Source organism: Schistocerca nitens, chromosome 8 (assembly GCF_023898315.1).
Source record: "Schistocerca nitens isolate TAMUIC-IGC-003100 chromosome 8, iqSchNite1.1, whole genome shotgun sequence".
NCBI lineage: Eukaryota > Metazoa > Arthropoda > Insecta > Orthoptera > Acrididae > Schistocerca > Schistocerca nitens.
This window is the reverse complement of record NC_064621.1, coordinates 238,289,290-238,312,506: the sequence shown is the minus strand read 5'-3', so window position 1 is coordinate 238,312,506 and position 23,217 is coordinate 238,289,290. Positions and strand designations below refer to the sequence as shown.

Sequence of the window (23,217 nt, the reverse complement as noted above, 5' to 3'; positions counted from 1 at the left end):
TTATTATTATTATTATTATTATTATTATTATTATTTGGGTTGATGGGGCACTCAACATCACAGTCATCAGCACCCTGATGAAAAGTCAGCATGCAAATCTCATGGGTGGGGACAAAGGCTATCCCCACATATGGAGCAGTTTATAATGTATTAAAGTCCACCGTTCTTTGCTTTAAGGATGAGGCTAACAGTTCACAAAATTTCACCACCCCTGTAACACTGGAATCGGTATCTGCGAGGATGGTGGGCAGATCTCCAGCGAGACTGGGGGCTACCCTAATATCATTATATAGGACACATGTAGTCACAATATGCTGAACTGAAAGCAGCACACCACAAACTTCACAGAGTGGTGGTTCCTCCTGCCAGAGGAGGCAGCCACACGTTAAAGGGCTATGCCCGATGTGCAGTCTGGTAAGCAGACCCTCCTTCCAGCAGCGAGGCTGAAATGAAGTCCAGTATGCCTTTATGGTCGATTTGAGCAAACGCAGTCTGTTGTCTGTCACCTGCAAGCAAGCAGCCTCCCACTGGTGCATGATGCATCTGTCAGAAAATGAGATGATGGCGTGCAATGGGATGGGACATTGATGGGCAGCACTATCCCAACATGCTTCCTTGGCGGCTTTGTCGGCCATGTCATTGCCCTGTGTCCCACTGTAGCGAGGTACCTAGCAGAAGATCACCTCCTCACCACAGTGTTGGACCTGCTGTAAGGAGTCATGAATGAGTTCAATCAGCGGGTCCACTGGATACATTTGGTGAAGTGTTTGTAGTGCACTAACAGAGTCAGAACAGACAAGAAACCTTGTATGGTAATGTCTGCGAACCCTCTCCTGTGGCATCAGAATACCATATAATTCCGCATCATAATTTGTAAATTTTTCTGGAAGATGCACTTTAAAAACCCTATCAGGGAACACAGTAGAACAATGGAGAGCATTCTCTTGCTGGGATCCATCTGTATAAACAACGATAAAACTTCGATACGTATTAAAAATGGGCAAAAACAAAGTTGTAAAAACAAAATCTGGAGTAGAAGTTTTCTTGTACTGTGTCAAGCTTAAAATCACTTTGGGCCTCTGAAGACGCCAAAGCAGCAATGCATTCCAGCCCTGACAGTGTATTTTGACACCTGAGAGATCCAGGTCCTTGAGACAGTCTGTAGCACATATACCAAATGCCTTGGTTGCATGGGTCCAATTCCTGAACAGTCATTCAAAGGTGGGTTGGACCACTGAACTAAATGTCAATGACTGAGGTGAGGCTGAGATTTTCTGCGCCTGTTGAGCCAAAATGATATGTCTCCGAATCCAGTGTGGTGGTTCACCAGCCCCTGCACACTGACTCAGAACTGGGCTGGTTCAAAAGGCTCCAGTCAATAACCAAAGGCCCTCATGGTGGATAGCATCTAACATCCTGAGGTAGGAAGGATGGGCCGATCCAAAGACTATGTTGCCATAATCTAAGCATGATCGAACAAATGCCCTATAAAACTGCAGGAGGTGGGACCAATCAGTTTCCCATGTTTTTCTGCTAAGGCATTTCAAAATATTCAATGACTGGAAGCCCTTTGTTCGTAGGTCTTTCAGGTGTGGGAGCCAAGTCAATTTCGAGTCAAATAATAAACCCAAAAAGCACGCAGTGTCTTGAAAACATAAAATATTGTTCCCCATTGTGAGCACTGGTTGGTTAAAACTCCGACGAGCACGGTTAAAATTTACACATGATGTAGTCTTCTCGGGTGAGAACCGAAAATCAGTTGTCTGGGCCCAGGTTTCCTGCCTCCTAATGGTCAGCTGTAGTTGCCTCGTCATTGTTGTAAGATCAGAGAAAGAGTAGAAAATTGCAAAGTCATCCACAAACAAAGAGCATTTGTCAGGGCTCCTGACTGCGGAGGAAATGTCAATGATAGCCTTGGCAAACAATGTGACACTGAGGACACTGCCCAGGGACACCTATTCTCCTGAACATAGAGTAAGACATGGCATCACCAATGCGACAATGAAAATGCCGGTCCTCGAGAAAGGATTGGGTGTGGGTGGGTTGTTTTTTTTATACTCTGGCTCATCAAAGAATAACTCCAAAAGCTAGGAAGTTTTCCCTCTTTTTGTATGTGTCTATTGACAACTCAACATTTCTACTTCTCTGTGAGTGGTCTCCTTTGATCCTAAAGTATTTACACACTACAAGAACTTTCCTACATCTGTACTAGAAAGTTGAGGATTATTTAGATAACACAGAATGGAATGGTAAAAAATTAACATTATTTATCAATAAACAACTGTTATTTACAGAAAACTGTCATAGTTTAATATTTCGTTATGTAAAATCCTGTGCCCGGTATCTCTGACAGACAATTCTGATCTTTTTGCACTTTCAGGAGCTCAACATCTCATCATGGTAGTGAGGTGCTGACTCAGCTTTTTCAGACGGGCCTAGGTGACAACACGAATAACTCAATAAAATGCTGAAGTACTGCCGAGGTCCTGATGCCAGTGAAGTGAGGGGGGCGGGGGGGAGAGGGAGAGGGAGAGGGGGGGGGGGGGGGGTAAGCGGGCAGTGACCAGTGATGTTAAACAAATGAATGGTGTTAAAGTATTTTTCTTATAAGATAATATTACTGTATGCATTAATTAGTTAATTTTTTTCAAAAATTGTTTCCATTTTCAATTAAGAATTAATGGCTATGTCTGACATTTTGTAAATGATCTATGGAGAAATAAACAACTAACTAATTAACTGCTCAGAGGTACAGCATGACATCAGTAAACTTTTGAGAAAATCTGTGCTGGGCTCCTATTTCTACCTCAAATGTTTAACATCTAATTAGAAAAAAACACTAAAATATGCATTACTATAGGCTGCATAGACATGGTATGCAGCAATAAACACCAGAGGGCACCACCAAGCAGGCAATCTCCGTGCCACATACCACTCAGTTCAAATCTGCCACCACACAGATGGTGCTCAACGTGTAGCTAGTTTATGCCTCCACCATGAGACCTTCAAAGTGTTCACTTCCACCTATAGTGATGGCAGTCACACAGAGGGCACTGACACAAGGAACTACTTTCCGCTTTCACCAAGAATAGACATATGTACACACAGCAACCCTTAGCCAGTTGCAGTTCATCAGTCCGCACAGCTGTAAATCCTGTCACAGTTCATTGTGTGAAAGAGTTGCAGACAGTTCCAATATGCACAGATTGCCAGCAACACTCGCCTACACTGATCATCAGGCTGAACTTCCATAGAGTAGATCAGCAAGACTCAAAGAGTGCTCCACAAAGCCTTGGGGCTCTCCGAGGACTCTGGGAGGGCTCCGCCAAAATAATATCAACCTAAAGAATGAAGTACAGCAAGTCTTTCACACACTGAGAATGTTTTTTTATAAAAGTTATTTTTTCTCTAAGTGGGTAATAGCCAAAAATGGGGCAACAAACATGATGATAACTCTACAATAATGCTATGATCAAAAACTACAAACAAAGAATTTAGTTGTAAATGTAGACTTCCGCGGCCGCTGTCACAGTCAATAAAATTCTTCTGGGTTTGAGGCCTTGTCATCTGTAAAATTTCGACGTTTCAGTGTCTGTTGCAAGGCGCCTTCCTCAGGGTGTATTGCTAACTGCTGGATGAGCACTAGTTTGGATACTTATATACTGTGGAGGAGTGCTGTCATTGGATGTGAGGGTGAGGAGGAAGGGTATTAGGAGGTCATTTTATTGGTCTTTGCACTGCGTGTTGTCATAGGCAGAAACGGGTGTTTTCCATTGGAGTTACCTTTACTGCTTGCATTGGTGGAAATCGGCAAATAGGAGACTTAGCGGCAATTACAACATAGCGTTGTTTACTAACTACCTAGTATCGACTAGTCAGTCCTCTACCGCTGTGGCCTACCGCGTGCCTGTTGCTCTGCAAGAGCTGTCCTTCCGCAAAGCTGTCACAGCTGGCAGCCAAGATGCTGGACGTCGGTACCCGTCTTCTCTATTCATATTGTCGGGTTGCTTAGCTATTTTTTATAGCCTCTCTTAATCTTCCTCCTCAAACTAAATGGCTGTTTCACCAGTACGCGGGACCTCTCGAAATTCGATCTTCATCCTGCACTGTTACTGATGTTACGCCACCACTGATTTGTTGTATTGTTTGAGGCAGATATATCTCTTGTGTTCAGTTAACCTTGTGCTTATTGGGTGCCCAGTCTCACCTACATACACCAGTCCACATTCGCACCCAATTTCATAAACTCCGGCAGCATGAAACTTATCGATTGTATCTTTCGTCGAGCCCAGAATGTCTATTATTTTGTTTTGCTATGAAAAATCGGCTTAATGCCTGCCCGATGGAGAATTTTGCCCAGACGTTCAGTAACCCGTTGTACATATGGTAGCACGACAGTGTTCTGCGCTTCATTCTGCATTTCCCTGTTGCCCTCCTCCTTCTGCACCATGGTTTTGTGTATCATCATCATCATGTTGTAGCCATTAGCTCCAAAAATGGACCTGAAGTTCTGTAGTTCGACTTGCAGGTTGTGTTCATCACTGATCCTGTAGGCTCTCTTAGTTAAAGTTTGCAGGGCTGAATTCTTTAGCGTAGGAAGGTGGTGGAAGGGTGCATGCAGGTACCTGGCCATGTTGGTGTGCTTCCTATAAACTCTGTGTCTAACCTTCCCCTCTGGCTTATGGTAAACTTCCACGTTGAGAAAAGGCAATACTCCATTCTTTTCTAGCTCCATGGTAAAGTGAATTTTGCTCTGCTGCTGGCTGAGATGTTCGTGAAAGTTCTGAAGCTCTTCTTCTCCGTGTGGCCAGATAACAAAGGTGTCATCAACATATTGTAGCCAGCATTCTGGGCATAATGGTGCGGACTGGAGTGCTGTTTCTTCAAACACTTGCATAAAAATGTCTGCTGCGGCCGGCAAAAGACGGGAACCCATGGCTACTCCGTCCGTCTGCTCATAAAAACCCTTTCCACCTAAAATAGGTGGTCGTCAAACAGTGGCGCACTAGCTCGCAGATATCAGGTGCCATGTGTTCCTCTAAGATGTTCATGGTGTCCGTCATGGGTACATTCATGAACAAAGACTTCACGTCAAAACTGACCATCAGATCCGTATCTGATACACACTTTTCTTTCAAAAATTGCTATAAAATGGGTGGAGTCCTTAATGTATGAATCTGTATGGCTCACTAAACGTCTAAGTTTCGGAGCCAATTCTTTCACTAATTTGTAGGTTGGTGAGTTAATACTACTCATTATCGGCCGTAAAGGAAAGGCTTCTTTGTGGATCTTTGGTACACCATATATTCTTGGTGTCTGTGGCATCTGTGGAATGAGTCATCAGGTCGCATCAAAATTCATCTTGGTTTGCTTCAGCAGTGCTTGCATCGATTTCATTTCATTTCCAGATCTCCCTTACGTTTATGATAAATGGGTCCATTCAAAAGATCCTCCATCTGCTTGCTATAATCTACTGTGTCCAACACTACGGTGGCATTTCCCTTGTCTGCCTGTATTAGCACTATCTGAAAGTTGTTCTTCAGCTCCTTGATGGCATGACATTCCTCCTTACTGATGTTTTGCTTCGGAGGCTTTGCGTGAGCCAAGACTCGTACTGTTTCTTGTCGGATCTTCTCTGCTTCTGGTTGTGGTAGATGATGAACCGAGGCCTCCACTGATTCAATAATGTCTTCTTTCGGTACTAGTTCTGGTGTGATTGCATAGTTCATCCCTTTGCCCAAAATTTTTGTGGCTGCATTGCTCAAGGTATGGCTGGAGAAGTTCACCACTGTTCGGCGCATGTCCAGAATTGGTCCTTCATCTGTTGTTTTCCGTTGCAATTTGTCAACTTCATCACCTAGAGACTAGTGGTACTTTCACTTGACCTTGTGGCTTGTTGGAAGGTTAACCTGTTGACCTTCTGCCAGTCATCCTCATCCAGTTTCCCACTCAGAAAGAGGTGCAGTTCATACAGTTTTATGTTGTTCGCGTCGAGACTACCATGAATGTGGCGGATCCTTCCCCACAACAAAGCTTTGCTAGCCTGTACACAGATATTCCTGGCCTTGTACAATTTTATGTGGGACCTCTGCACTCCTCCATAGTGTATAAGTATCCAAACTAGTGCTCATTCAGCAGTTGGCAATACACCCTGAGGAAGGCGCCTTGCAACAGTCGCCAAAACGTCAGAATTTCACTGATGACAATGCGGCCTCAAACCCAGGAGAATTTTATTGACTGAAAAGAATTTAGGTTGTACAAGCAGGCATGTGGTAACTATCACTGCACACACGTGCAGCAACCGTGCTGGGAACTGCCTCGAAGTATTCATGGCTTCACTACTGTGCTTCCCCAACTGCGGCTACATAAACCCACGCAGTGCAACACGGAGTACAATTCCTACTCAAGTTTGTGATTGCAATGCACAATCCAATCTGGCATGGTGAACCTGCACACCACTCTCAGACTACACTACATTCAATTCATGTTTGTTATTGATCTTCTGGCAGCACTATTTTATGTTTGCTGTATTGTAAATTAAATTGTTCATTTTAAAAGATAGACTGGAGCATTGGCTTAAAGGTGTTGCAAAAAAGTCTTGCATCAAGACCTCAAAGGTGATTCACATAAAAGATGCAGCATCAACCTAAAAGATTTCCAATCAAGACCGAAATTTGAAAAGGCGATGTAATTACTCCTAGTTCCTAGGCTGCAAGCAGTAAAGTTTCCAACTAGTCTATAAAGCTGAAGAGTCTCACACCAATCTCAGATATGTTGATTCTAATGGCTCACCTCTCTGCTCGTTATGTACAAAGCTATTTTCTAATAGTCCATGGTACCTGCTAAGATGCCTCGACATTTAGAAACTGACACCCCAATTGCAAAGACAAGAATGAAGGATTTTTATATGTAAAAAAGAACTATTGTTAAGAAGTCAAAAAACTGAAGTATGAGGCTCAAACTGTGAATGAAAAAGGAAAGGAGGCATTGTATTTGGTCAGCTATCGCATTGCACAAGTGGGCAAAATGCACACTAATGCTGAGAATTTAATAAAACCATGTATGGCAGACCTAAAACAGTGTATGCTTGATGAAAAATCTGCAAAGCGTCTTTCTACAGTGCAACCTTCAAATGACACCCCTTTGTATCGAATTAATGATTTCACAGGCTACACCAAACAAGAACTAGTTGGACGTCTTCAACACAAACAAATTATCTTGTTCTGGACCAGCCATTTTGTTGATAATTTTATTATGTCCATATAAACATTCACTCGAACAAGACTTGCTTGTGTGCCCATCACTGCCAACTAACACTACTGGAAGAGAAATTTTTAACACACTAACAATTTCTGTTTTATAAACCATCTTGATTGGTTTGACTGTTCGATTTTCATACTGATGGGACCAAGGCAATAACTGGTAAAAAAGTAAGAGCAGGATTACTAATAAAAAGTAAAGCACCGAACTGTAGTTGCAGCCACTGTATCCTACATAGACAAGCATTCACAATAAAGATGATGCCGCCATATCTAAAATTGGCTTTAGGTGATGAAGTAAAAATAATCAATTATGTTAAACCGTACTCTCTTCAGTGTCAATTGTTGTCTATACTGTGTGGTGATTATGGCAGCATACAAAAAACACTTCTACTCCACACCAAGGTTAAATGGTTATCTCGGGCTGAGACCTTAACAAGATTATTCAAACTATGAGCTGAATTACAAGCTTTTATGTCTGATATTTCTTTTAAATTAAAAGACCATTTGAGAGGCATCACCTGGTTGCTCAGACTAGCCTTTATGGCAGATCTATTTTGAAAAACTAATGAATTAAATTTATCTTTAATAGGAAATCAGGACAGTTTTCAATACTAATTACAGAACAACCGCCTTCAAAGCAGAAATTAAATTTCTGGATTGTTTATATTGGCAAAAGAGAACTAGAAATCTTTTTAATGCTGAATGTGTTCTATAGAGAGAGCAGAATTACCAAATGAAATATTTGAAGAATTGGTCATTCTCCACCATATGCCTGCACCTTTTGCGACATGATTCCCTGAAAAGCAGATTACAAAACTGGAAATGAATTCGTGGGTTCAGAATTCCTGTGAACCAAATTTTCAGAAGCCAGAAAATATGTCAAACAAAACTATGATTCCTTTTTAGAATCAACATTAGTCAAGCATGGCATCATTACTCAAAACTATGTCACTTGAATTTTGGTGTAGCATTTGCGATGGACAACCAAAACTTGCCACACAGGCTCTGTCTGTTCTTCTCCTGTTCCCAACAACATAACTGTGTGAAACAAAACAATCAGCATATGCAGCTACAATGACAAAATACCCCAACAGACTGGATGCTGAATGTGACATGGGGCTTAATCTACATCTACATCTACATCCATACTCCGCAAGCCATCTGATGGTGTGTGGCGGAGGGTACCTTGAGTACCTGTATCGGTTCTCCCTTCTATTACAGTCTCGTATTTTTCGTGGAAAGAAGGATTGTCGGTATGCCTCCGTGTGGGCTCCAATCTCTCTCATTGTTTCCTCATGGACTCTTCGAGAGATATACGTAGGAGGGAGCAATATACTGCTTGACTCTTCGGTGAAGGTATGTTCTCGAAACTTCAACAAAAGCCCATACCGTGCTACTGTGCGTCTCTCCTGCAGAGTCTTCCACTGGAGTTTATCTATCAACTCCGTAACGCTTTCACGATTACTAAATGATCCTGTAACGAAGCGCGCTGCTCTCCTTTGGATCATCTCTCTCTCTCTCCTATCAACCCTATCTGGTACGGATCCCACACTGCTGAGCAGTATTCAAGCAACGGGTGAACAAGTGTACTGTAACCTACTTCCTTTGTTTTCGCATTGCATTTCCTTAGGATTCTTCCAATGAATCTCAGTCTGGCATCTGCTTTACCGACAATCAACTTTATATGATAATTCCATTTTAAATCACTCCTAATGCGTACTCCCACATAATTTATGGAATTAACTGCTTCCAGTTGCTGACCTGCTATATTGTAGCTAAATGATAAGGGATCTTTCTTTCTATGCATTCGCAGCACATTAAACTGGTCTACATTGAGATTCAATTGCCATTCCCTGCACCATGCGTCAATTCGCTGCAGATCCTCCTGCATTTCAGTACAATTTTCCATTGTTACAACCTCTCGATATACCACAGCATCATCCGCAAAAAGCCTCAGTGAACTTCCGATGTCATCCACAAGGTCATTTATGTATATTGTGAATAGCAACGGTCCTACGACACTCCCCTGCGGCACACCTGAAATCACTCTTACTTCGGAAGACTTCTCTCCATTGAGAATGACATGCTGCGTTCTATTATTTAGGAACTCTTCAATCCAATTACACAATTGGTCTGATAGTCCATATGCTCTTACTTTGTTCATTAAATGACTGTGGGGAACTGTATCGAACACCTTGGGGAAGTCAAGAAACACGGCATCTACCTGGGAACCCGTGTCTATGGCCCTCTGAGTTTCGTGGACGAATAGCGCGAGCTGGGTTTCACATGACCATCTTTTTCGAAACCCATGCTGATTCCTACAGAGTAGATTTCTAGTCTCCAGGAAAGTCATTATACTCGAACATAGTATGTGTTCCAAAATTCTACAACTGATCGATGTTAGAGATATAGTTCTATAGTTCTGCACATCTGTTCGACGTCCCTTCTTGAAAACGGGGATGACCTGTGCCCTTTTCCAATCCTTTGGAACGCTACGCTCTTCTAGAGACCTACGGTACACCGCTGCAAGGAGGGGGGCAAGTTCCTTCGCGTACTCTGTGTAAAATCGAACTGGCCTTTCCTCTTTTGAGCGATTTTAATTGTTTCTCTATCCCTATGTCGTCTATTTCGATATCCACCATTTTGTCATCTGTGCGACAATCTAGAGAAGGAACTACAGTGCAGTCTTCCTCTGTGAAACAGCTTTGGAAAAGACATTTACTATTTAGGCCTTTTGTCTGTCATCCTCTGTTTCAGTACCATTTTGGTCACAGAATGTCTGGAGATTTTGTTTTGATCCACCTACCGCTTTGACATAAGACCAAAATTTCTTAGGATTTTCTGCGAAGTCAGTACATAGAACTTTACTTTCGAATTCATTGAACGCCTCTCGCATAGTCCTCCTCACACTACATTTCACTTCCCATAATTTTTGTTTGTCTGCAAGGCTTTGGCTATGTTTATGTTTGCTGTGAAGTTCTCTTTGCTTCCGCAGCAGTTTTCTAACTCAGTTGTCGTACCACGGTGGCTCTTTTCCATCTCTTACGATCTTGCTTGGTACATACTCATCAAATGCATATTGTACGATGGTTTTGAACTTTGTCCACTGATCCTCAACATTATCTGTACTTGAGACAAAACTTTTGTGTTGAGCAGTCAGGTACTCTGAAATCTGCTTTTTGTCACTTTTGCTAAACAGAAAAATCTTCCTACCTTTTTTAATATTTATATTTACGGCTGAAATCATTGATGCAGTAACCGCTTTATGATCACTGATTCCCTGTTCTGCGTTAACTGTTTCAAATAGTTCGGGTCTGTTTGTCACCAGAAGGTCTAATATGTTATCGCCATGAGTCGGTTCTCTGGTTAACTGCTCAAGGTAGTTTTCAGATAAAGAACTTAAAAAAATTTCACTGGATTCTTTGTCCCTGCCACCCGTTATGAACGTTTGAGTCTCCCAGTCTATATCCGGCAAATTAAAATCTCCACCCAGAACTATAACATGGTGGGGAAACCTACTCGAAATATTTTCCAAATTATCCTTCAGGTGCTCAGCCACAACAGCTGCTGAGCCAGGGAGCCTATAGAGACACCCAATAACCATGTCTGAGCCTGCTTTAACCGTGACCTTCACCCAAATTATTTCACATTTCGGATCTCCATCAATTTCCTTTGATACTATTGCACTTCTTATCGCTATAAACACTCCTCCCCCTTCACTGTCCAGCCTGTCTCTGCGGTATACATTTCAATCTGAGTTTAGGATTTCATTACTGTTTACGTCTGGTTTCAGCCAACTTTCTGTCCCTAGTACTATGTGGGCATTGTGGCCATTTATTAATGAGAGCAGTTCTGGGTCCTTTCTATAGACGCTCCTGCAGTTTACTATTAGCATATTAATATTGTTATTCCCTGTTGCATTTTGCCTACTCCTACCTTGCTGCGTCTCAGGAGGCATCTTGTCGGGCCTAGGGAGGGAATTCTCTAACCTAACTCCGTTCTATCAAGCTTGGCATTAAACATTTGGTCAAAAATAAAAAAATAAATAAAAACTTCATAATCTCCATTAAATGGAAATAATTTTATCAATTAGCAGTGGAACTAATATAAGGTTATTTTGTGTGTTGTGTGTTGTTTTGTACATTGCTGTAGAATTCAGTAGTGTACAATGCATCTATTTTTGGATGATTTTCATTAAACGATTATAATTAAAGAATGAACATCAATGCACATTTTAGCCCTCTGTAAAATATTTAGTATCGCACAATGGTTGTGTCACCAAAACAGTTTGAGAACCTCTAGATTGGATAGTTCTCCTTCACTGTGATAAAAATTAGATTAGTGTTAGAGCTCTAACTACAGAGTCATGCATCACTCATCACTCAAGGCTGAGTATTTCATTGTTTGCTGTGTTAATAAATGTTAATTATCTTTTTGTAAATTGAAGGGGGATCATTGCTGTCAGCTGTCCTTACTTGTTTTATTTTGTGTTGCACACATTACTTGTGTTTCAGTTATAATGCCCTGTGAACACATCAGTTATTAGTGTAAAAGACAGCTACCTTGTACAGCAACTACCTATCTGTAGCACGGGGTTCACTTCCTGCTACCTTGGATGTTGGGTGCTATACTTGTTTATACAACACTGCATATAGCTACTTGATGTATAGGCACACAATTCATTACACTTCTTCCTTTGCTGCTTTCTGGTCCCTTTCCTCTCTGATGTATAAACAAAGCAGGCCTTCATTTCACTCGTTACAGCAAATAGTGTAAAAAGTATAAAGTAAATGGTGTAGAAACTATGAAGTTAATCTGATCTAATACACATACAGTACATACAAAACACATAAGTGCCCCATGTGTACAACACAATCTCATACTATGTTACTGATTACAACCATAAGAAATCAAACCTACCTGTCTACTGTGTAGCCTGGAAGACATAAGGTTAACAGTGACCTCAAACTAATCTAGACAAAGTAAAAAAAAATTACCTGTACTGCCAAACAGTATAATTTGCAGGATTCAAGTCCAGTGCATCTTTCGTAAGGTGCAGGGCTCGCTCTGATTTCTCTCCCAATTTCAGGATTGCTCTAAAGTAGTTATAAACGTCAACAACTGCAAAAGAAATGAATTTTAATGAACACGTGTACAATGAAGGATGTTGTACTACTGTTTGTAAAAATTACAACATAAAGATTAGTGTGACAAACACAGATGATTACAATTAAAAAACCGTGTGTTCTCCAGCTTTGAGTATTCAATAGACTGCGAGGCTCCACATGTTGTAATTAGTCTCTGAACAGCCTGACAGTCCAAAAAGCAGCAATAGGGGCTACTAAGGACCGGTGACAAACAAGATGCTGACCGAATCCCAGAAAGGGTCAATCATATAGTGATTGATGTTCTGACAGCCACCAGCATGCAGGAATCAAGAAAGTGAAAGAGGGACCATCCAAACTATGTGGAAAGTCATAATTTCTGGCAGACAGAGATCATACCCCCACAGAAAAGTGTCACCTTATAATCTACAGAAGCTTAATACTGGTTAACCTTGAAGCAGTACAAAAGATCTCTTCAGATGTTCAAAGGCAGAATATAAGCAATGAGACAACTTTACCACAGGAAAGTGCGGGAATTCAGTCACAGGCTTACTGTGTTTTGTGAAAAACATGCCCCTCAGTGATGTATTAAAGCAAAGATACCTCCTGCTCCATGGCTGACTATGGAATGATGCTAGATAGTTAATAAATGAAACTCTGCACATAAAAGATTCAAGCAAAATCCAATACCTGAATTTTGGTATGCATACAGAAACCTGTAGAGCAAAATGAAGTCATTTGTGCACAATGCCAATCTCTGGAATGTCCACTCTGTTGTATGCAGAGTGTCAAATCCAGCAGCACTGCAGACTCAGCATAGAAAAATCAAAATTTGATGCTGTTTTTCAAGCCCCTACATACAAATAAAACAACTTTTCTCAACAGCAATATGTTCCTGTGTTGTGATAAATTGTTAGCCACAGGACAGCATCTTCCCCACAGAATGCATTTTTCTTAAAACATTTAGATGAACACAAGGTGACAACACTAGAGAAGGAATACTGACAAAAGAAACTCCAAGCAAAGAGAATTGTGAAGGAGGAAAAGGAGAAGAGTAGGGAAATATTCACCCAGAAACTAGAGCATGATAGCAAAGGGAATCAAAAACTGCTATGTGGGTTATTGAAAAGTAAAAGATCTGATTGTGAAGACATAAAAGCGATTTAAACAGAGGATGGGGATATTATCAGGGACATGGAAGGTATCAGAGAAGAGATGAAAAATTATTTTGAAATCTTAGTGAATGGGGAAGGTGCACATGAAAGTGACACCAAAGTCATTGAATTAAAGGAAGGGCAGGATCCAATCTCTTGGTTAGAAACAGAGAATTCCCTGAAACAGATGAAAAGTGGGAAGGTGGCTGGAGTAGATGAGCTGACAGGGGATATGATTAAAGCCACAGGAATCCATGGAATACAATGGTTACACCAGGTGCTGGGGGTGATGTGGAAATAAAACAAAGTGCCAGGTGAATGGAAAAAAGGAATTATAATACCATTGTTCATAAAAGGTAGTAGAAAGAAATGCACCAACTACCGAGGAATCACACTGCCTTAAGATAATGGAAAAAGGTCATAGAAAAAAGATTGCATAAAATTCTAGAACACCAGCATGGGTTCAGAAGTAACAGGGGAACAATAGAGCTCCCTCCGACAGTTAATGGTTAATATTGAGAAAAATAAAATGACTTGACAGTAGTATTTGTGGATTTGGAAAAAGCATATGACAGTGTAAATAAAATATGGGAATGCTTGAGAAAACATAATGTTCCTGATTCATTAATTAAAAAAGTCCAGGTACTGTAATGGTTGTGAGAGCAGTTTATAAGTAGGAGGTGGAAGATCAAAATGGTTTAAGACAAAGAGAGGTGGTCAGCAAGGCAGTTCGCTCTCCCCTATACTCTTCATTACACTTGTGGACACAATCGTAAAAGAAATCAAACAAGAAGAAAATGAAGATCTCAATGCTTTTGTTTTTGCTGATGACATCGCCATTTGGGAAGAGACTGAAATGGAGGTTCAGAGGAGACCAGATTACTGGAACACAAAATTTAAAAAATTCAAGTTAACTGTGAGTAGGAACAAGACAGTGGCAATGAAGACTACCAGGACACACACATCTTGTCACATCATACTGGAGGGGGAGATGGTTGAATGTGTGAAAAGTTTCAATTATCTGGGTAGCATCATATCACGAGATGGAAGTTCCAAACTAGAAGTCTTAAACAGAATAACAAAAGGCTCTAGCTTCTTCCACCAAGTACAAAATCTGATCTGGGACAAGGAAGTCCCTGAAAGAGCCAAACAGACCACGTATAAAACTTTTCTCCAGCCAATCATGATGTATAGTCGAGGCCTGTGTCATAAATAAGAGAAAGAGAGTCAATTACAAGCATGTGAAATGAAGTTCCTTAGGTCAGCTCTACAAAAAACTAGAAGAGACAGAGTCAGGAATGATTATGTAAGAAGAGACCTGCAGTTGACATTGACTACAGAAGAGAGGATGAGTGCTTTGAGATTGAAGTGGTTCGGTCGTGTGAAGCAAATGCACCAGACTCAAACTACATGCCAGTATTTGGAGATGTAGGTACCAGGATGAAGAGCAACTGGGCGGCCTAGAAAGAGATGGACAGACCAGGTTAAGGAAGGTCTCAAGAGGAGAGGAGTAACATGGGATGTAGTGGAGAGGGAAAAGCTATACTAGGACAAAAACCAATGGAGGCCTATCATTCACAAAGTTCCTAACCGGCTCGCTGGAAGCAAGTCCTGCTGCTGCTGCTGCTGCTGATGATGATGATGATCATGATGATATGGGTACATCACGTAACTAATGAGGAGGTACTAAATACAATTGGGGAGAAGAGGAATTTGTGGCAAAACTTGACCAAAAGAAAGGATTGGTTGGTAGGACATGTTCTGAGGTATCAAGAGATCACCAATTTAGTATTGAAGGGCAGTGTGGAGGGTAAAAATCGTACAGGGAGACCAAGACAGGAACACACTAAGCAGATTCAGAAGGATGTAGGGTGCAGTAGTTACTTGGAGATGAAGAAGCTTGCACAGGACAGAGTAGTATGGAGAGCTGCATCAAACCAGTCTCTGAACTGAAGACCAAAACAACAACAACAACAACAGTAAATAAAGCAATGTTCTGAGGTAGCAGGTACAGATGGAATCCCGAAGGTATGATTAAGAACACTGTCAATATTAAATTCCAGTTCTCACTGGTACCTTCAATCTTCGTCTTTTAGTTTTCCGTATCCTTCAATGACCAACAGCCAATGGTCACCAAGCGAGTATGGCCTGATGAGCATATTATCTGCAGTACCATCACATCACTGTTTATGAGCAACTGAGGGACTACTTTAGAATTAACAAGATCCTTGACAATATCAGTCAAGCCTCCAAAAACATCACAGCACAGCAATTTTATTAAAGTGACTGACAACACCATGCATACCATGGATAGGCATGAAGTGACAATTTTGACACTGCTTGATTTCTGCAAGCTTTTGAGGATGCTGATTTTAGACATATTACTTACAGAAATGAAACAGCTGCTTTTCTCAAACAACGCAGTTCTACAGCTAGTTCAAAAACAAATATTACAGAATTGTCTGCCGGCCAGAGCAGTAATCACGGAAACACACACACACACACACACACACTAGAGTCCTCCAGGGTACAGCCTTGGTCCATTACTGTTCTCACTGCATATCCATATCATGTCATCTCATATGCACTACATCCTGGTAATCACTGATTATATAATGACAACAGCCAGTTATTTCTACACACCAGCCCTAGGGACATTGCTGCTGCTATATCAGCAAACAACTTTAGTCAGTATCATGATCAACAGAAAATCTTAAACTGAAGGCTAAAAAGTAACTTATCACCTTCATGTTACATCAAAAGTTGATTAACGGACAGTTTGGTGAAATAGCTCCTCTAAAAATCCTTAATGATATCCAATTATACTATCAAACACAGTAAAAGATGTCTTGGATAAGCATCTAAATTGAGAAGAACAAACTGATTCAGCTTGCAGAAAATCTCTTGCCTTCCCTAGGTGTAATCAAAAAACTTAGAGAATATTTCCACCTCAATTTAAACAAAAATTAGGTCAGTCTCCAGTCTTGTGAAATATTTACTACTGTGATGTAACTCAACACAGCACAAATAGTGATAATGCCAGATGACTTGAATTAACCATGAACACTTGCTTAGGACATGAGTGGAATATTTGGTTGTTTGATCATGTCAGTCCTTCCTATGTACAGCACTGTGGATATGGCCAGACTGGTGTCATGGCTTTCATATACAATGTTTTATGCACCAGCTTCCTAGTCAGTGGTGTCCTCAACACCTCTTCTCACATGCCACATATCTATCACGCCATAACAGCACCACCAGATCCAAGAATCTTCACTGTACCCAGGCATAATACTAATTCTTTCTTTATCTTCTTCTCTCCTTAATTTGTGCAATTAATTGTCATCACCATCATCATCATTATATACTGCTCATGTACTCGACTTACTGCTATGTTGACTAAGGAGGTCTGGTTAGATATAAAAAGGTATGAAGGTTCTAATCCTGAGAGGTAAAACAAGCACGTAAATAAAAATAAAATAAACAGATTATGTATCAACTCGTTTCATGACCTGCGAGGTCTCATGGTAGCTGAGGAAAAACAGTGACCAAAGGTAGAATAATCAAATTTGAGACTAGGGAAAGGAGAGTGTTGGAACACTTTACCCTAAACATAAAGTCCCTTAGTTCTCACTCTTATTATTTTGGTAGAAACTTAAAATCCTGAGTATACTCAGGTAACTTGAGAACAGCCCTTTGAAAAAATAAAACCTTGTTTATATGTCTCTCAGCACTGACAGTCATGTTTCAGTTCGGGTGGCTATCACTAGATATTGCCTTCACCACCTGCAGCTTTGTATACTCAACAACAAAATGTGCTGTTTCAGCCTCTCTCCTGTATTGTTGTTCAGGCTTGTCTTCTGAAAATTAATAGTCATAATAATCTTGAATTTGACATAGAAATTAGTCCCTGAAAGCGAAGAATAATGGGATGTTATTTTACTGTAGACTGAAAGTTGTGATAGTTCAGATGACTGACTAGTGATCATTAGCGCAGGACAAACATATCTGCTGTGATCCAGTTAGCTCAGCCACGATTCTGTTCACAGGGAACCATTGCGAAATATATCACTCAACCTCATATCTACACAGAAACTAAAAAAAATAACTAGCCTAACAAAAAGTCTGTGCCTACTCGCCTTCACAGATTTTGTCTAAACTTACATTAGGCTATATGCCAGGCTTTGCGAAAATGTAAGTGGAAGAGCCAGATGGCCGGGAGTTTAGGGGAGAGAAAAAAATAACTTTTTTGGCATTGGTCTGACAATGCATGAGCCATTTATGTCAGCTTGGTCTCCAGATAATGATTGACACAGTGGAAAGATTACAGAAGGGCAGCCATGTCAAATGGATGGTGAAAAGAGAGATTCATGTGAGTTCCTTTGTTAAATTTGCAACCAAAATGATAATTATGCACTTCAAAGGACAAGTTCTAATATGAGGCATTGATGAACAAATGACTTTCCTTTGAATTAACAGTTCTGTCACTGAATTTACATTTAAAACTGATAACACTGTGTGTGTGTCAAGGTGTGATAGTCTTCAGTTTATATTCTTGATATTAACCACTGACAAAGGTTTTCATTCCTTGGCTTGTACATCGATAATATATCATAGGATAGTACATTTCCATGTTGGAAACAAATAACTTCTACATAAAGCAGGTCAAAATGAAATTCTTTTGTACTTTTCCCATCACATCATTTCAAGAAATAATTTTAATATTAAAATAACAGACAGGAATACAAAAATTATTAATGCAGGGTAATCGCCTGGGTATACCATTTGATGTTGGACGATTTCCCTTTGCTTTTAAGGCAGAAGGCTGGAGTTATGGCATTGTATGCTCCCTGAGCACCTATCTTTGCACTTCTGTCCTGGATTAAACTCCAAACCTCGCTGCACTGTCTCATTATGTAATGGCATGTGACACTGTCGGTGGCAAGATGTCCATCAGATGGGGATATTAAGCTTGTCAGCCCCCTCGGTGCTCTTCCAGAGATGTAGGCTATTTGCCAGCACTAGGTTTCATCTTAACCATTCCCTCATCATAAACACAGGCATGACACCACACTACAACGGCCCTTTACTATCACCTACACTAACCAGATACAGTTAAATACACATCTCACACACTTCGTGTATGAAAGGTGCCACAAGTACAAGAAAAAGAAAGGAAAAAAAACCTTTGAAATTATGCATCTAAATCTGCCCTTTAGGATCTCCTGGGTGACAATGCCATACGACTTTACTTTCTATCTACTTATCAAGCAAAAGATATTTCAGACTCCAGTTGAGTGTAATTTAATAAGATTATTATACTACATTACCACAGATAGATTTTTATCTTGACTTGGGCCCTGTTACATCAGATGACTCTCTCTATACCTAATAATATTTCCATAGTTTACTTCATTGAAATAGTTGCCGGTCACCCAAAGAGTGCTTGATGTAGTATAAACACATTCCATCGCGTGGTATAACACACCTTACAGTGTGATCCATACCGTCGTTTCCCACAAAATACCCTTTTACAAACACCACAACCAACAACTTTCCAAAAGTCAAAATTAAACATTAGGCAGCGTCACACAAAGCAAACGTCTGCTACAAACGCACACTTCTCACAGAGCACATAAATATACTACCAATAACACTATAAGGTCTCTCGTCACGTCTTCGTTACATCACAGGTCTCGACCAACGCCCGTCGTCGTGTTTTTTAGGGTGCTGGTAACAACTAATCAATTAGATGAGCATCATAAAACAATTTCGAGGCACTCTCCGTACATGTAACTTAAAACAACTACAAATATGGTGCACCTGAACGCGGTTTATTAATTATCTGGAATATTTTCTAAACAAACATCTTCACCTGCACCTCATTCAGTTCTAGTTCGTGCGGCTGAATGCCATGAATCTGATTGTTACCAGTTCTAATAAAACTACCACTTATTTGCACATGTCTAGGCAAATTTTATACAGAATGTATGATGTCAACAAACGATCGTGAATTCAATAAGTCGTAAACAGCAAACATTCTAGGCCGTGCTACGTATGTTTCCTTCCCAACAGTACTATACACCAATGATTCACTGCACACAGAGCTTGAAAAATATTTTCCACTCGTATTGTGACACACATCCCTTGGCTACGTTATGTATGGAAGAACAATAGTTACAATCTTATCCAGTACACAATGTTTACTTTGACTGACAGCAAAATATCACGCACATTTTTCAGTATATGATATAGCTACTACGGGATGTGGTCCATCATCTTGCGGAACTGGTGTAACATCCTTCCAATTGACTCTGTCTTTATAAAACACCCAAATAGCATCATCATACAGCTCTTCTGAACTGCTATCCGCCATAATACCACAATAACAACAATACCAAAGATACTATATACGAAAGACAGCACAGATTTTGCTACAGATGCTGTGATTCGGGTTTCCAACAGGTGTCCAAATACACTATTGTGACATGTAACTAAAGTGACGCCACTCATTCGCAACTCGAGTGGCGATACTGAAGTTGCATTTGGAAATATCCAGATTCCTGTGAACTCCCTCGGGTGACACCACTTTTAGCCATGCCACTAGAAGTTAAAACTGGTTAACTTTGTGACGCCAATTTCGGTGTTCTACCACCAATTAATGTCGTTCAACTGCCACCTCGACGGAGAATTTCAAAGTACCATATCTGTATTCTGGTTTTCGTGTTAAGGCCTCTCCACATGCAATGGTCTGCTGGCGCAAATGTCTGCACATATCACAACTATGAAGACAACGAGCTGCATATGGACAGGACATTTGCTCCAATCTGTTGCCGACAACCATATCTACACAGAAAAGTAGTAGCGTGTGAACAGGAGATCGCTGCAAACCCAGTGCGTGAAAGGTGTTCGACTTAGTTTTTTGTTATTGCAGTCTAGTGTTTCACGTCTGTGTGTTCACAATGAATTTCAGAACGGCAAATAGGCTTACATATCAGTGCTCTAGAGAGTTCATTGCTGAATTTATTGAAATGTACTGGAGTCACATATGTTTGTGGAAAATAAAGGGCAATGAATAAAGCAACAGAGATAAGCTTCTCATTGTTAACAGAGAAAATACGAGCATTTAGCCCTACGACTAATAGGGAAACGATAAAGAAAACTTTTAATAAAATAAAAGTATCGTAGGGCCTGTTTACTGTAAACAGATAAACAAAGTCACGAGATCTAAAAACAATATGTAGCTCATAGTAAGAGTGAATTAGAGATGAAATATAGAACTCACTATGTTATAACTAGAAGTAAAACTTTACATATGGGCTGTAATCCCTATATATGAATTTAGAATAGAGTTTTACATTCTGGTGACGAAGCTTATAATGGGTTGCTGGTGGACATCAGGCAGCAAATTGAATATCCGGACTCAGAAACTAAACTGTAGCTAATACCACACACACCTATAATTTCTTAGATATGCTGAGTTTCAAACACGTCTAAAACTATAAAAATAATGTCTGTACCTTTTCACTAGTGATATATTACAGATCTGACGTTCTTTACTTGACTTTAAGAAAGCTGCCGTCAGGAAAGTGTCCAAATTTACACATGTATTGTGTATGGTTTCAGTCAATGGTTGTTTTGAAATTACAGTCGAAATTTCTAGATCCTTATACCTTCTTCCTGTTGCCACGAACCTCAACGTGACGATCAGCTACTCTCCTCACACAAATATTTTTCCGTGTTATTCTAGAAGTTATGAGTGTCAAAAGATAATTATTTGTTTCCAAAGCAATCCACAGATCATTATGTCAGTAGTCGGATTCTTCCTGCATATCGTGAAGTAAATTTATCTACCTTCGCTTTAAGCACCCACTATATAGATCAGTGACAACCAAGAATACAGCTACTATACTATTTGAAACAGTTAACGCATAACAGGGAATCAGCGATCATAAAGCGGTTACTGCATCGATGATTTCAGCCGCAAATATATATATTAAAAAAGGTAGGAAGATTTTACTGTTTAGCAAAAGTGACAAAAAGCAGATTTAAAAGTACCTGACAGCTCAACACAAAAGTTTTGTCTCAAGTACAGATAATGTTGAGGATCAGTGGACAAACTTCAAAACCATCGTACAATATGCGTTAGATGAGTATGTGCTAAGCAAGATCGTAAGAGATGGAAAAGAGCCACCGTGGTACAACAACTGAGTTAGAAAACTGCTGCAGAAGTAAAGAGAACTTCACAGCAAACATAAACATAGCCAAAGCCTTGCAGACAAACAAAAATTACGGGAAGTGAAATGAAGTGTGAGGAGGGCTATGCGAGAGGCGTTCAATGAATTCGAAAGTAAAGTTCTATGTACTGACTTCGCAGAAAATCCTAAGAAATTTTGGTCTTATGTCAAAGCGATAGGTGGATCAAAACAAAATCTCCAGACACTCTGTGACCAAAATGGTACTGAAACAGAGGATGACAGACTAAAGGCCGAAATAGTAAATGTCTTTTTCCAAAGCTGTTTCACAGAGGAAGACTGCACTGTAGTTCCTTCTCTAGATTGTCACACAGATGACAAACTGGTAGATATCGAAATAGATGACAGAGGGATAGAGAAACAATTAAAATCGCTCAAAAGAGGAAAGGCCGCTGGACCTGATGGGATACCAGTTCGATTTCACACAGCGTACGCGAAGGAACTTGCCCCCCTTATTACAGCGGTGTACCGTAGGTCTCTAGAAGAGCGTAACGTTCCAAAGGATTGGAAAAGGGCACAGGTCATCCCTGTTTCCAAGAAGGGACGTCGAACAGATGTGCAGATCTATAGACCTATATCTATAACGCCTATCAGTTGTAGAATTTTGGAACACCTATTATGTTCGAGTATAGAGACTAGGAATCTACTCTGTAGGAATCAGCATGGGTTTCGAAAAATACGATCGTGTGAAACCCAGCTCGCGCTACTCGTCCACGAAACTCAGAGGGCCATAGACATGGGGTTCCCAGGTAGATGCTGTGTTTCTTGACTTCCGCAAGGCGTTCGATGCAGTTCCCCACAGTCGTTTAATGAACAAAGTAAGAGCATATGGACTATCAGACAACTTGTGTGATTGGATTGAAGAGTTCCTGGATAACACAACGCAGCATGTCATTCTCAATGGAGAGAAGTCTTCCGAAGGAAGAGTGATTTCAGGTGTGCTGCATGGAGTGTCGTAGGACCATTGCTATTCACATTATACATAAATGACCTTGTGGATGACATCGGAAGTTCACTGAGGCTTTTTGCGGATGATGCTGTGGTATATCGAGAGGTTTTAACAATGGAAAATTGTACTGAAATGCATGAAGATCTGCACCGAATTGACGCATGGTGCAGGGAATGGCAATTGAATCTCAATGTAGACAAGTGTAATGTGCTGCGAATACATAGAAAGAAAGATCTCTTATCATTTAGCTTCAATATAACAGGTCAGCAACTGGAAGCAGTTAATTCCATAAATTATCTGGGAGTATGCATTAGGAGTGATTTAAAATGGAATGATCATATAAAGTTGATCGTCGGTAAAGCAGATACCAGACTGAGATTCACTGGAAGAATCCTAAGGAAATGCAATCCGAAAACAAAGGAAGTAGGTTAGAGTACGCTTGTTCCCCCACTGCTTGAATACTGCTCAGCAGTGTGGGATCCGTACCAGATA

The 23,217-nt window shown here is 40.5% G+C and overlaps 1 protein-coding gene across 1 annotated transcript in view; it reads right to left on the bottom strand.

Annotated features, from left to right (window-relative positions):
* The window catches only part of LOC126198645 (protein farnesyltransferase/geranylgeranyltransferase type-1 subunit alpha), a 74,239-nt gene extending 54,338 nt beyond the window's left edge, over nucleotides 1-19,901 (bottom strand). The window contains exons 1-2 of the mRNA XM_049935109.1: nucleotides 19,756-19,901; nucleotides 12,260-12,383 (exon numbers count right to left, since the gene is read on the bottom strand). Of these exons, the coding sequence (XP_049791066.1) occupies nucleotides 12,260-12,383; nucleotides 19,756-19,897 (266 nt within the window). The 5' untranslated portion in view covers nucleotides 19,898-19,901. The remainder of the gene's footprint in view (nucleotides 1-12,259; nucleotides 12,384-19,755) is intronic.
* Between the last annotated feature and the right edge of the window lie 3,316 nt (nucleotides 19,902-23,217).